The 12,395-nt window shown below is 39.4% G+C and overlaps 2 protein-coding genes across 5 annotated transcripts in view; one reads left to right on the top strand and one right to left on the bottom strand.

Moving 5' to 3' along the window:
• reps2 (RALBP1 associated Eps domain containing 2) overlaps positions 1-3,566 on the bottom strand; it is a 28,210-nt gene extending 24,644 nt beyond the window's left edge. For 2 of the 4 annotated variants that reach the window (XM_016670759.1, XM_007550762.2), the window contains exon 1: positions 3,097-3,552. In XM_016670759.1, coding sequence (XP_016526245.1) covers positions 3,097-3,276 — 180 coding nt within the window. In that variant the 5' untranslated portion in view covers positions 3,277-3,552. Of the gene's footprint in view, positions 1-3,096 lie in introns of all 4 variants that reach the window. The other 2 variants (XR_001661912.1, XM_007550763.2) reach the window with 2 other exon arrangements.
• A 2,872-nt stretch (positions 3,567-6,438) lies between these two features.
• cltrn (collectrin, amino acid transport regulator) lies at positions 6,439-12,125 on the top strand. The gene is made up of 6 exons (XM_007550761.2): positions 6,439-6,768; positions 7,172-7,230; positions 9,709-9,791; positions 9,904-10,020; positions 11,411-11,605; positions 11,690-12,125. Exons 1-6 carry the CDS (start codon positions 6,702-6,704, stop codon positions 11,811-11,813), a joined length of 645 nt encoding a protein of 214 aa, XP_007550823.1. The 5' UTR covers positions 6,439-6,701; the 3' UTR covers positions 11,814-12,125.
• The last annotated feature ends 270 nt before the right edge of the window (positions 12,126-12,395 follow it).

The raw sequence follows: 12,395 nt of genomic DNA, 5'->3' as shown, positions 1-12,395 counted from the left end.
GACGGCCGATCTGTGAGGCGGAAGCTCTGAAGCTTGCAAACTCCTCAGAGGAGGAGCTACATCCTCGAAGGCGGAGCTAGACCCACCCAGGTGTTTTGCATTGCTGAATGGTTGCCATGGAGACTAAGGGACTTCTCAAACATGCATGAAAGCATCAAGGCAACACTCCAGATCTATTTTTGATTAGGGAATAACATTACAACATGATGCAAAGCTCAAAAGAGTTGATTTTACATCATGCTACCGCTTAAAAAAAAAATTCAATATTTTTTGTGCATATTTTCCCTCCAAAGAAGTACCTTAGATAAGATAGAAGGGTCCCCTTTACACTTATCTTTTGACCCTTAGCAGAGGTCCAAGTTGTATTTTGGAAACTGCTGGAACTGAATGACTGCATAAAGACTTACTGATGCATATTTGAGTCAAGCACAGCAAAAGGATCAAACCACCAGTACTAATCTCACACCTCGTTCAGTCGGACCAGTTTTGCAGCTGTTGATCTGAACAACGGTATTTTATCTGAACATGCCTTGGAGCGCGCACACAAACACACACCCTGGCCGTTATAAATGTTATGTTGCCCTGATGAAATGCTTTGGGGATCTTTTGTCTGGTCGGAGGTGAAAATAATGAAATTACTTCAGCCAGCAGCAGCGGGACCCAAAGTCCGTCTGCATGTCGGCTCGTTTCCCCGCGGCGGGAGGGAGTGTCATGCCTTTCCACTTATCAGCTGTGAACACGAGTCGGACAGAAAAGATCCTTCCTCAGTAATCTGGGTTGGCGTAGTGCAGCAGTCATGAAACATTCACACAGGATCTGTCAAAAATGGTTATTTGTTTATGTCCTAACAGAGTATTAAATATTTATGTAAAACTATACATGCAAACTGGGCGTTTACATATAGGAGGAAGTAACCCTCAGCGACACGATGAGAAAAAAAGAATGCACCGAGTCCAAGAATGATCCTGCAGGCATCCTGCAGCAGGGCCGAGTGGCGGCTCAGAGGGCTCTGTGTCAATCACCCCCCCTGCACTCTGCCGCACCCCCGGAGAGGTGGCGGCTTTCCAGGCCGGACAGGAAGGAAGCGAGCGCAGCTCTGTGCCAAACTTCCTGAGACCCACACAGACACACAATGGGAGTGTCGGCCCTTTTGGGACAGAGTGTGGGCATGAAACGGCAGCAACATGCTGCGTTGTGTTCATCGGGGCTCAGGAACATTTTTTATTTATTTATTTTTGTTTCTGTGATGGCTCAGCAAAAGGATCTGATGATGTGTTTTAACCAAGGGATCAGGCTTTAAAATTTGTCTTATACAACATCAAAAAATAAGTTGGGTAAACGACAAACAAGATGTGATTTTTGCTATTTTAAAAAAGACTTTTTGTGGTTTTTAGTGCATTAGAATAGTATTTACATCCCTTGAACTTTTCGACACATCATGTGACAACCATAAACTTATGTTTGTTTTTCCTGTTACAAATAAAACTGAAAAGTGTTGCAAGCTCTAAATATCATGTCACTGTATCATGTACCTTTATTGCTCATAACAATGAGCTACAAACTTATTCTCATGCAACAGAATGAGTTAAAACCTCAGAGGTCAAAGTTTTATTTTTCTTTAGCAGGAAGAGTAAAGTTGCTCAGTGTTGATGGGAGCAAAAAGCGCAATCCTAGAGGAAAATATGTTCACCTCCCAGCAGGACAAGGATTTAGATCAAAACGTAATCATTAGTTAAAATGGCCCAGTTAAAGCCCAGACCAAAATCCAATAAGGAATTTGTCACATAAATAAATAAATAAATAAAAATTGATGCTTAGAAATCTGTCTCCGTCTGATGTTTGTGGACATCAACTCCATTTAAAGAAGAATGGTTAACGATGTCAAGACACGCAAATTAGCTAACAATTGTAAATGTAACTTTGAAAAGCACACCACACTTTTCAGCTTTTGTATGTGTAACAAATTCCTAAAGTCATGTAATCATTTTTTTTTTCACTTTTCTTCTATTGTTATCAATTGAGCTGGTCTGCCACGTGTGATGACGATGAAATACAACAAGGTGTGCGCTTGTAATGTGACAAAAAGTTTGGGCCTTTACACAAATTTCAAAATCATAAATGTTACATTTGATATAACATAAGGCTGTGAGCATCAGTCTGTGCAGCTCCCAATAACAACATGACAGCAATAAATTTCCATGGTCAATGTTCTCTGAGATGGTTCATTCAACAGAAGCAAGCTTCACATACAGAGCTGTGAGAAATTGCAGGCATTAGTGGAACCTCTTAAAGGGACAGAAGCCCTGATTCCTATAGCTGATACCAGTATCAGCTCAGTCCAGACCCTCACACATGCACAATTAGAGGTAAGCGATACCAACTTATAATTTAATCATGATATTTTGCGGTACTGTTGTGATAACGATAAAACTGACAAGTACCGTTTATTACATTCTTTTTTTTTTTTAAATAATTGTATGACTGGGCTGGGTGTCACAACAATTACTGCCCCACAAACACAAACAATGCTCTTGAAAATCATTCCCATTTGTCACGTAAATTGTTTTTTTAGGACACCAGTCACGTAAAGAAATGTGATCTGTATTACTACAGCCCATAACTCTATTTATTGGTATTTATTGATGCTTTCGTTGAACAAACAATGGGAAAAAATAGTGAAACTATCAATCCCAGACAATACGTTTAAAAAAAAAAAAAAAAAAAAACTAAAGTTAATTGGAATTTATCAACAACGAGGAAACAAAATTCTTATCGTGATAAGAAATTTATCTTGATAAATGACAAAAGACCCGATAAATGCCCAGCCCTATGCAGAATCGCCTTCAACATCACAAATTAAAGCAAAAACGTAAGGCCTGAACATCTGACTGTGAATTGAGAGGAGCAGCTGATAGTGAAGACATTCATCCAGATGCCTGGCTGTGATGACAGACTGGGCTCCTCGATTGTTTCATCACCTATAAAACCTACATGGATACTGAGCGCATAGCTTGCCATCATGTAACAGAGGAGAGCTCCGGGCTCCTCTGGCCAATGCAGCCGCAGCCCCTCTCACCTCCACATGTGATCACTCACTTTATGCAGGGATTCTGGAGGTAGCTGAGACGCCTTGAACAGCTCCGCCACTTTGCTGGACGACAGCTTTGCCGGAGCGTCAGCCTGGCACAGAGCGTGGAGACCTGAGTAATACCTCTGCTCATGTTCGGTCAGGGAGATCAAACTGGCCCCAGACGCCGCAGCGGATTCCTGATCCATTCCCGGGGGTGACGCATGGAGGGATCCGCTGGGGGAAGCGCTCACTCTGCGGGCGAACAGATCAATACATCCTTCCTCCAAGTAAGTGGCTCCTGTTTGGCGAACAACGGAAGGTATCAGCACCAAACAAGAGTGATTCCCCGTGAAGACGCACCGCCAAGCTGCTGGCTCGGCTTGGGTTTGTCCACTCCCACCGCCTATTGTGGCCGATTGTAGCAATACCGCTCTGTGCCTCAAGGGGGCGACAGAGCACAGGAAATAAATGTCCGTTTTTATTTTTTTCCTCCGACAACATAAGGATTTTTTTTTTTTTTGCTCTGCTGCAATGGTACACATTTTAAAGTGTATTAATTCATAATAGTACTGTGTTTGACGTGTATTTTCACTCTGATATGCAAAGAAAATATGAAGGACGATAGAAATAACAATTTCTTCATGTTGTTCCCCTGATGCCCTCCGAAAACAATCTATATGACTTAGTTTAAGCAATTTTTAAAATTATTATTATTCATCGTTATATTGGCTTGTTTATTTGCCTTTCCCCTGCACAAAGTCATAGAGATACTTTTGTTTTTGTGTATTTTTGTTACATTAAAAAATGATTATTGGTCATGTCTCTCTTACAGTGGCAACCCCCAGAAAAAAATAATAGTTTTAGCCACACCTAAATAAACAAACAAATATATGTATACCTTGCTATGACACGAGCTTGATTCTCCAGAGAGAGGGAGGCAGTGGGGTGACCAACTGCTTTATGTAAAAAAAGGGGGAAAAGTCATAATTCTTAAAATTAAAAATAATGTGGTATGTAACAGATGCAAATTGATTCTATTAGCCAGATTGTTGGTATGCAGTCCACTATGTCATTGTAATCATAACTTAAAGAGAAACAGAACCTGCAATATAGATTTTAAGAGGAAACTTGAAAACTTGTCAAACTATAATAATTTAAAGTTTGCTAACTAACGAACCATTATTTTCTAAAAGATATTTTGTATTTTGTACGTAATTGTATTCAAACACTGAGAGCGAGGAGAGAAGATGAGTCACATGTGATCATGAAGGTCGCTGGCTGGAGCCCACCACACTACACCAAACGAAGATTGGTGTATGAATGTGTGTGTGTGTGTGTGTTTGCATGTGGATGGGTGATTGTGTATTGCAGTGTAAAAGTACACTGCCTGTCTTTGGTTTAATCTAGAAAAGAGAGATAAAAATGCATTTTTTTGTAAACGTTAATGTATAGCCAGCTGAAGTTTAGACTATCCACCAATAAACATTAATGTGACAGTTTAAAATCTGTCATATATTAAAAAAAATAACTTTGTGTAACAATATATTTGACAATATGGAAGCTTGACAGGACAAACCCAGAAGAAAATCAAATTGACAAAAATGGCAAAAATATAGCTCAGCTTTCCAGGCAGCTTCCTTAGAAAACTAGTTTTGGATGACATTTTCATGACACAAGAATGTACACAAACTAAAATCTGCTTCAAATGGAAAACCCAAGATGTGTTTTTTATTAACCACATTTTCTGCTTTCATTTAAACCTCAATGTGAAAAAGAACGGAAATGTTCAGTGACTTCTGTTCAAGAGCTGAACTGACCTCGCCTGTTTGTTACACCGGGCTAAATAAAGCAGGACGTTTTGTCTCAAGAATGACCTGCATCCTGTTTCTATTGCTGGGAATACACACAATAAATGCAGATGAAGAAAAAAAAAGAATTGGTACTTTGTGTTTTATTTGTCCTTTATTTTAAACAAGTCATTTTTATGTTGTCAGTTACAGATCACTTTTCACCAGAAATCCTCCTACTCCTTTCATTACATTATTGTAAATTTTTTATATCGATTACTATACAAAAATTAATTTTTAATTCATAAAAAAACTGTAGTTTTTGTGAATACTTCCACCCTGACAGTTCTGGCCCCTGTGGTAAAACGTTTGGATGAAACTCAACACTAAACCTATGCCAGAGATACAATTAAATATCTTAGATTAAAAGGCAAATTATGGCTTATTTTAGTCAAAAACTCAAATTTGTGGCAAGATTTGAGATCTAATGTTCACTCTCCATCAAATCTGAGTTTTCTTCCACACACTGACGCACGACTTTGTGTCGGTCTATTACATAAAATCCTTATAAAAGTTTGTATCTGGAACGTGACAAGACGTAAAACTCAAAATGATACAAGTACAGTAAAAAACGTTCGCACTGCTTCATCATTCCCGGGTGTTTCCTGTTTTCCCGTAAAACATTATAGGAGCAAAGGTCATTTATTGTAGGGTCACAGTTTGGTGGTTAACTATGGTTTGAATTTTACACTCAGGGTATAGTCTGCTGTCGCTTTAATGCAGCCTGTGAGGCAGAAACTGGGCCCCTGTGTCAACGTAGATTGCTTTTAATGGCCGAAAAGCAGAAATCACGATAAAGTAGTTGAAAAATTAACCACAAAGCCATCAGGGTGGGATGGATAATTAACCTTACATTTACATAACTCTTGCTGTAAGAGATTTTAATGAGTCACTGAGATTTTTCTGCTGTCTAGCATTTTTTTTTTTTAGTTGGTTGTTTTGAATCTGCAGAGCTCACTGAAATAGTGAGGTCTAAGCTTTGAAACAGAGAAATACAAAAGAGAGGAGAACCAGAACAGTACAACCTGTCTCTGGCAGGAGAGAGAAATAAAAAAAAAGCAGAGTCTCAAGATATCGAGCTGTGTGCAAACCAACGTTTTACTTCGTTAGATAGAGATGGGATGTAATTTCCAAAAAACAAGCTGAGTACTGCAACTTTTTGTGAAAAGGTGTGGAGCTCTGGGTTACACACACACCACGGACACACACGTTTGTGTGGCTATCTTTGTGGGGACTTTCCATTGACTTCCATTCATTTCTACAGCCTAAAGTTTACCCTTATCCTAGCCCTAAGCCTAACCAAAACTCAATTCACACCTTAGTCCTAAATCTGACCCCTGATCCAAAAACAGCGTTTCCCTTTGTGGGGACCAGGCTTCGGTCCCACAAGGAGCAGTGGGTCCCCACAACATTGTATGTGTCAAGAAAATGGTCCCCACAAGGTATTACAAACAAACGCACACACACCACACACGCACACACCCACACCCACACACACACACACATGTGCGCAAGCACACACGCACACACACACACATTTCTGTCCAACGTGAACTGAAGTGGACGTTTTTCTCCCCAGTGGGTTGGTCTCTCTCCAGGTTCTCTAGGAAGCCCTCTTTAGCCACACGCAGGACAGAGCAGAGGCTGCCATTTCCTCAAAGGCGGACAAATGAGTGCAGGTGTGTCCTGATTTAACCATTAAACATCAGCTTTATCCAGGAACGTTCCTGCTGAACGCCTAGAAAACGCCAAACGCCTGGGAAGTTTCACCTGCTTTGAGAAAAATGTTGGGAAGGATCGTTTTCTTCCTGTGCCTGCCATCTGTTTTGGCTGCACAGCTTTGCAAACCAAGTAAGTTATTTGCTCAATTCTAGTTAAATAATATCCATTTGAATTTGACACTAAGCTGTCATACTCTGTGAAATGAACCCATTTCTCAGACTTTATTGCCTTATTTTGTTCTGCGGTCAGAGTGGCATTCAGCTTCTAATCTCCCTTTACTGGAACGCAGTCAGATTAGGGACATAACTCAGATTCTTGCCTCGTAATAAACAGTTACATTATTTATCTACAGTGATAGCAAAACTCTTATTGGTTCACAGCGGCAGAAGTTAGTAAAATATTGTGAATTAATCTAAAAGTTATTCTGAAGTTGAGCACTTCATCTCAATGCTGGGACAGAAATTTCAAACATCTGTTAAAAATATATTTTCTTCTTCTTGTTTTTTTTTTTTTTTTTTTTTTTTTGCTTCAGATGCTGCCGAGGGCTTCAAAGTTCGACTCAGCATCAAAACCGCTCTGGGAGATAAAGCTGTATGTATATATTTTTGTTTTACTGCATCTTCTTAAAAAGTCTTCCTCCACTGATTACATAAAAATGTATGTAAACATGGCGCTCTCCCAAAGTGACTTCATGGACTTCAGTTTTTAATCTGTTGATGCTGAGATTAAAAATAATTTAATCTTTAAGACATTTGTGTCATTTGATCAGCCTATATAGCTCACCTACCTTTCTCACAACTGTTTTAGGACGTTTAGGCCTTTTTTTCATTTAGATCCAAAACCTGCTGCAGTTTGACATCTTTCAGTCATTAATCCTCTCTGAATTTGATCCAAACAGATATCGGGTCCATTCGATGAACCCCAGCAACTGTTCAAGCTGCATAACTTTGACATATTTTAATGTTATTTAGACCAGATTTGCAAGATTTTCAGTTCCTGAAGCTGAAAAAAGTAACCGCATCTTCACACCGTTAGTTTTTTGCACACAATGTTGCTTTAATTCGTTTGAATAAGGTATTTTGTATGTTTTCTACCATTTATAATAAGATTTAGGTACTGAAAAGCATCTTAAGAGGCTACACTTGCTTTTGCGTTTCAAAACCTCTGCAAATCAATAATTTTTACGAGTCGTGGCTCAAAGTCTCCTGGGGAGTTTCTTCACTGGTTTTCTGCCATCAGCCTCAAGAGACATTTTATAGATTTGTCAAAACAACATCGCTACTCTTACTGTGACTGAGTCTTTAAATCATACCTTAAACCGCATTTCAGTTTCATGTTTACCCTGTGAATAGTTTCTTCTTTTAATTCAACCTCACCATTTTATTCCACTGCTCAAAGTCTAAAGGGATTTTTATCTGAATAACCAACGAGGAAGCAAGACAACAGAGAAAAATCTTCAAATTATATTTGTGTAGCCTTGAGTATGGAGTTCCACAGAGTTCTGTTCTTGGCCCTATATTTTTTAGTGCTTTATTTGCATCTCTCATGATAAAATGATCTCAATAATCTTTTAAGATGATTCATTGAGGGTCTATTATCACTATGCTGGAATCACAGCATGTTTTGAATAATTTTTAAATTGGCTGTTTTTACTTTGTTCCCCTTTTATGGTTGTGACTGGTTTCTATTTTATTATAAATGTTTTCTACTACTACTTTTAGCACTACATTGAAACCTGTCATAAATCATAGGTCATGCATGTTGCTATGCATCTAAATTATAATTTTAAAAAATCTCCTTCGTCAACCTTCTCGGGAACTATAGATGAAAATTAGCCTCTCTGGCTAAATCTGGCTAAATATTTACATGTTGTATTCATGTTGCTTAGTGTGCATTGCCCCATTTGTTAAGAATAAATCAATCTAAATATTAATCTAAATCAGCTTTTAACTACTTTTAAACCCCAGCATGCTGGAAAAGTTTGAATCTTATGGAACAATTTGAAAAGTGTGCCATCCTCGTTGTCAGGTCATTTCCCTTTTTTTTTCTCTTTTCCAATCAGGAGACAAAAATAAATATTTCCTTACTTACGCTAACTCAGCCTCAAAGACTGGACTCCATTCACATTTTGCACATATTAAACCAACAATGTAAGATTTAGTTGTGGTGGGGATTTACCGTTTAAACCAAACATTAAAAATCAGGGTTGCTCATGTTCAGATTGCTCACCCAATAAAAAAGGCCACTGGGGTCAGCAGCAGATCAAAATCTTGTCGCTTATCGCAGCAGGGGCATCCATCTGGAAAGACGCCATCTGTCCTGTTATCTGCACGCAGTTCAAAATCAAACATTAGAGCAAGGATCGGGCTGCGCAAGAGAGAAACACCCTTCGGTGGAGGCAGCCCATGAGTTAGAGGGATGTTTCTAATGACTTCTGCGTTTTCATTCTCACTTTGCGAAATGATTTGAAAAAATAAATAAATGCAGGCATGTGGCCTGGGTAATTTGCACACGTGTTCATAGACCATTAAGGCTGAGCAATATGAAGTCATAAACACGACACAAACACAACAATTTGAAAGGAGCGCGTTATGGCCAATGAAGGCCCTGAAGCAGAAGAAAATGAAAAAAAAAATACAATAAAACCATGTCAGAGGAAGTAGAGAGAAAATGAAATCTGTTGTGAAAGCAAGTTGTCTTCCACCAAGGTGCCAAACCTTTTGAGTTTTTTTATTTTTTATTTTGAGAGAGCAGCAGTTTTATCTGTTTGTTTAGCTGGTATCAAACTCAAAATTATTATTATTTTTAAGACTAATCAAATATGTACATCATTTCTCGAATTAGCAACATTTTCTTTGCACCTTCCCAAAACAGAACTTGTGTGAAAACTAATTTACTATTTTGTCCAAGTTTTACAACACAGAAATGCACGAGACTCATCCAAAATGCTCATAAAATAGATGTGGTCATCATGTGTAAGGACAAGGTCCATGCTGTCACCCACAACCCTTTGTGTCTGTAATGAAAAAACAGCTCTTTCTTTTTTTTAAAATTTGGTTTATGTTACAGTATGAGTGGAATAGAAATCAACGGTTCCTCTTCCAAGCAGCCATTGCTTTTGCCATGAGCCATCACCTGGACCTAGAATTTAAGTAAGGAAACGTCCACATGCTTGTTTTTAGGCATTTTTAAAACAAAAAACCTTTTGAGATATGCGAGTGGTGGTTTGTGAAGGTGACGTCATGTTTGTTGTCTTGTGTCCAGCGTGTCAAACATCCTCGTGTGTGATGAGACTCCCAGAGTGTCCTTTTGGTTTGTGGTCACGTCACCTGACGACCCCTCACGTCTTGTTGGCAAAGAAAGCGTGGAGTTGGCTGTCAGGTAATCACAAAACCACATGATTTAGAGATGCAGTTGGTTTGTTTTAAATCAAGTCCATCCATCCATGAAAGAGCCTTCGAAGGTGTTCTGGGTCTGCCCCAAGGTTTCCTCTGATTGGATGTGGTCAGAAACGTGATCAAGGCAGAGGAACAATGGTACTACTTTAATTTGCAACCCCAAGCGTTAAGCAAGAGCTCCTTAAGCTGAGAAGCAAGCCACCCTACCTCCAGGCTCTCGTGAAGATGCTAATCCCGGCCACTTCCGTCCAGGATCTTGTTCTTTCAGCCGTGATCCACACCTCCTGAGCGTAGTTGAGAGTCGGAGTGCAGACAGACCGGGAGATCAAGTTTTACTTGTCCTGGATCTTTTTTATTTTCACCAGAAAAGATCGAAGCATCATTGGCACAATGACAGACGAGGCCCCAATCGTTCTATCCCAGTCTCGTTCCATCTTACAATCGCTAAGGAGCAAAACTTAAACTCTTCAAGGGAAACACTGACATCTGAGGCAGTAGTTTACCTTTCCAGTAACCGTCTTTCAGTCTGGTTAGTTCACCCTTGGCCATCTGCTTCAGTGCAACCGGAAAGATGTCCTGGATGCCCGTAGAACCATACAGTCTACAAAAAACTAATGACAGAATCCTGAGGTTCCCAAACCAGACACTCTTTTCTCAACAATGGCAACTTGAGCTCCTTTCCATAAACACAACAAACACGATTACTGAGAATCAGCATCTCAGGCAGGGACAAAGCTGCACTGGTAACAAGCTCGACTTTGTACTGAGAATACAGGAACATCTTTAGCCCAGGGTCTAAGGACAGGGCATTCTTTAAAAGCAACCTAGGTACCCTCATACAGTAATCCTTCGCAAAATACCTTGAGGAACATTTTTTTGGTTGTCTTCTTCAGATCCACAAAAAAGACCTGGCCTGAACAACCAAACCAGGATCCCCTCAGCAATTCATTGACAGCAAAGATCTGGTCCACTGTTCCATGACTGTAAGCTAGACTGCTCTTCTGGAGTGAAATGTTTGTCTTAAACTATTGTAGTTTGTCTTTTCCCAAGACCTCAAACTCTACCCCCACCGCAGAGGCCATTGTGACATTGTGACTCCATCCATTGGCCAACAATATCCTCTGTCTTCCAAGAATATTTCATAAATCCACATAAATGAACATCCCACTTAGAAGAGAGCGTGGAAATTTTAAGAACCTGAAAATTGTTTGGACAGCACGTCTGCTCTGTTCAGTGGAGCACAGTGTTTGCCTTGGACGTTCATCTACATCAAAAGGAGACCTATGACCTTTTCAGTTTGCTACAACTGTCCACAATGTCATCACTGTGCGGAAAAGTATCAATTGAAACTCCTTTTCTTCTTTGTCCAATAGAGCGTCGAGGGGCCGCATCAACAACATCCTCCTGCTCAATGATGCGACTCTGGAGTTCGTTGGCGTCCTGCCCACCCTGGCGGCCCCCGTTAAACCTGCGACCCCTTCGTGGCTCATTGTGTTTGGGGTGGTTATAGGCATAGTTGGTGCCGGCATCGTCTTTCTACTCGTGTCCACAGTGGTCCAAAAGAAACGGTATGTTGCTGATTGTGGATTGGTGCCAATCGTTGCAATTAAGTCTGATAATTTGAGCCTGATCCTGTTTGGTCTCCACTCCAGCAAGGAGAACGAGGTGGCAGAAGAGGAGGACGACGATGAAGAGGCACAGATGAAGAGGACGGCTGGAAATGAAGGCATTTACAACACTTCATTCTCAGAATCTGACCGAAATACACAAATGTAAAAAAAAAATCAAAAAAATCTTGCGACATAAGTCTTCCATGTAAACAAATGTAATGGGAAAATAATATTTAGCTGCTTTGTTTAAAACCATGTTGGAAACAGTAATGTTTTAATAATGTGTAAAATCGTAATTTTACTACAGAGATGATCTTTATGCTTTTATTTTTGTTCTCAGATGCTCTCTGCAAAGCATGTACTTTTGTTTCTGCCAAACCTGGCAGATAAAACACCCTTTCATTTTTATACCTGTTCTTTATTCAAACATGTTGTCTCATGTGTGATGTCTGAATTTTAATTAAATATTTCTCTCAAACGTAGCGTTTATTATTACAAAAATGTGCCCTTTATTCACAGCAAAAAGAGTAAATCTTACAGAATATTTTTTGTGTAGTTCCTAGTGCAAATATTTTAGTACTTGAAATAAGATAAAAGTATCTGACAAGTAACTTTTCAGCAAAATATAGCATCTTGTTTTAAGGACATATTGGCTTAATATTGATAAAAATGGCAGATCTTTTTTTTACTTCTAAAGATTAGAAGTAATAATCTGTCAGTGAAACTAATATTTGTTTGTCAATAATAA

Source organism: Poecilia formosa, unplaced genomic scaffold, assembly GCF_000485575.1.
Source record: "Poecilia formosa unplaced genomic scaffold, Poecilia_formosa-5.1.2 Scaffold37, whole genome shotgun sequence".
Taxonomy (NCBI): Eukaryota; Metazoa; Chordata; class Actinopteri; order Cyprinodontiformes; family Poeciliidae; genus Poecilia; species Poecilia formosa.
This window is presented reverse-complemented; position numbering and strand designations above follow the sequence as displayed.

Coding starts and splice junctions, on each gene's coding strand:
- cltrn (XM_007550761.2), top strand. CDS start 6,702: ATGTTGGGAAGGATCGTTTTCTTCCTGTGCCTGCCATCTGTTTTGGCT. Junction 6,769..7,171: donor TGCACAGCTTTGCAAACCAA/GTAAGTTATTTG, acceptor TTTTTGCTTCAG/ATGCTGCCGAGGGCTTCAAA. Junction 9,792..9,903: donor CACCTGGACCTAGAATTTAA/GTAAGGAAACGT, acceptor TCTTGTGTCCAG/CGTGTCAAACATCCTCGTGT.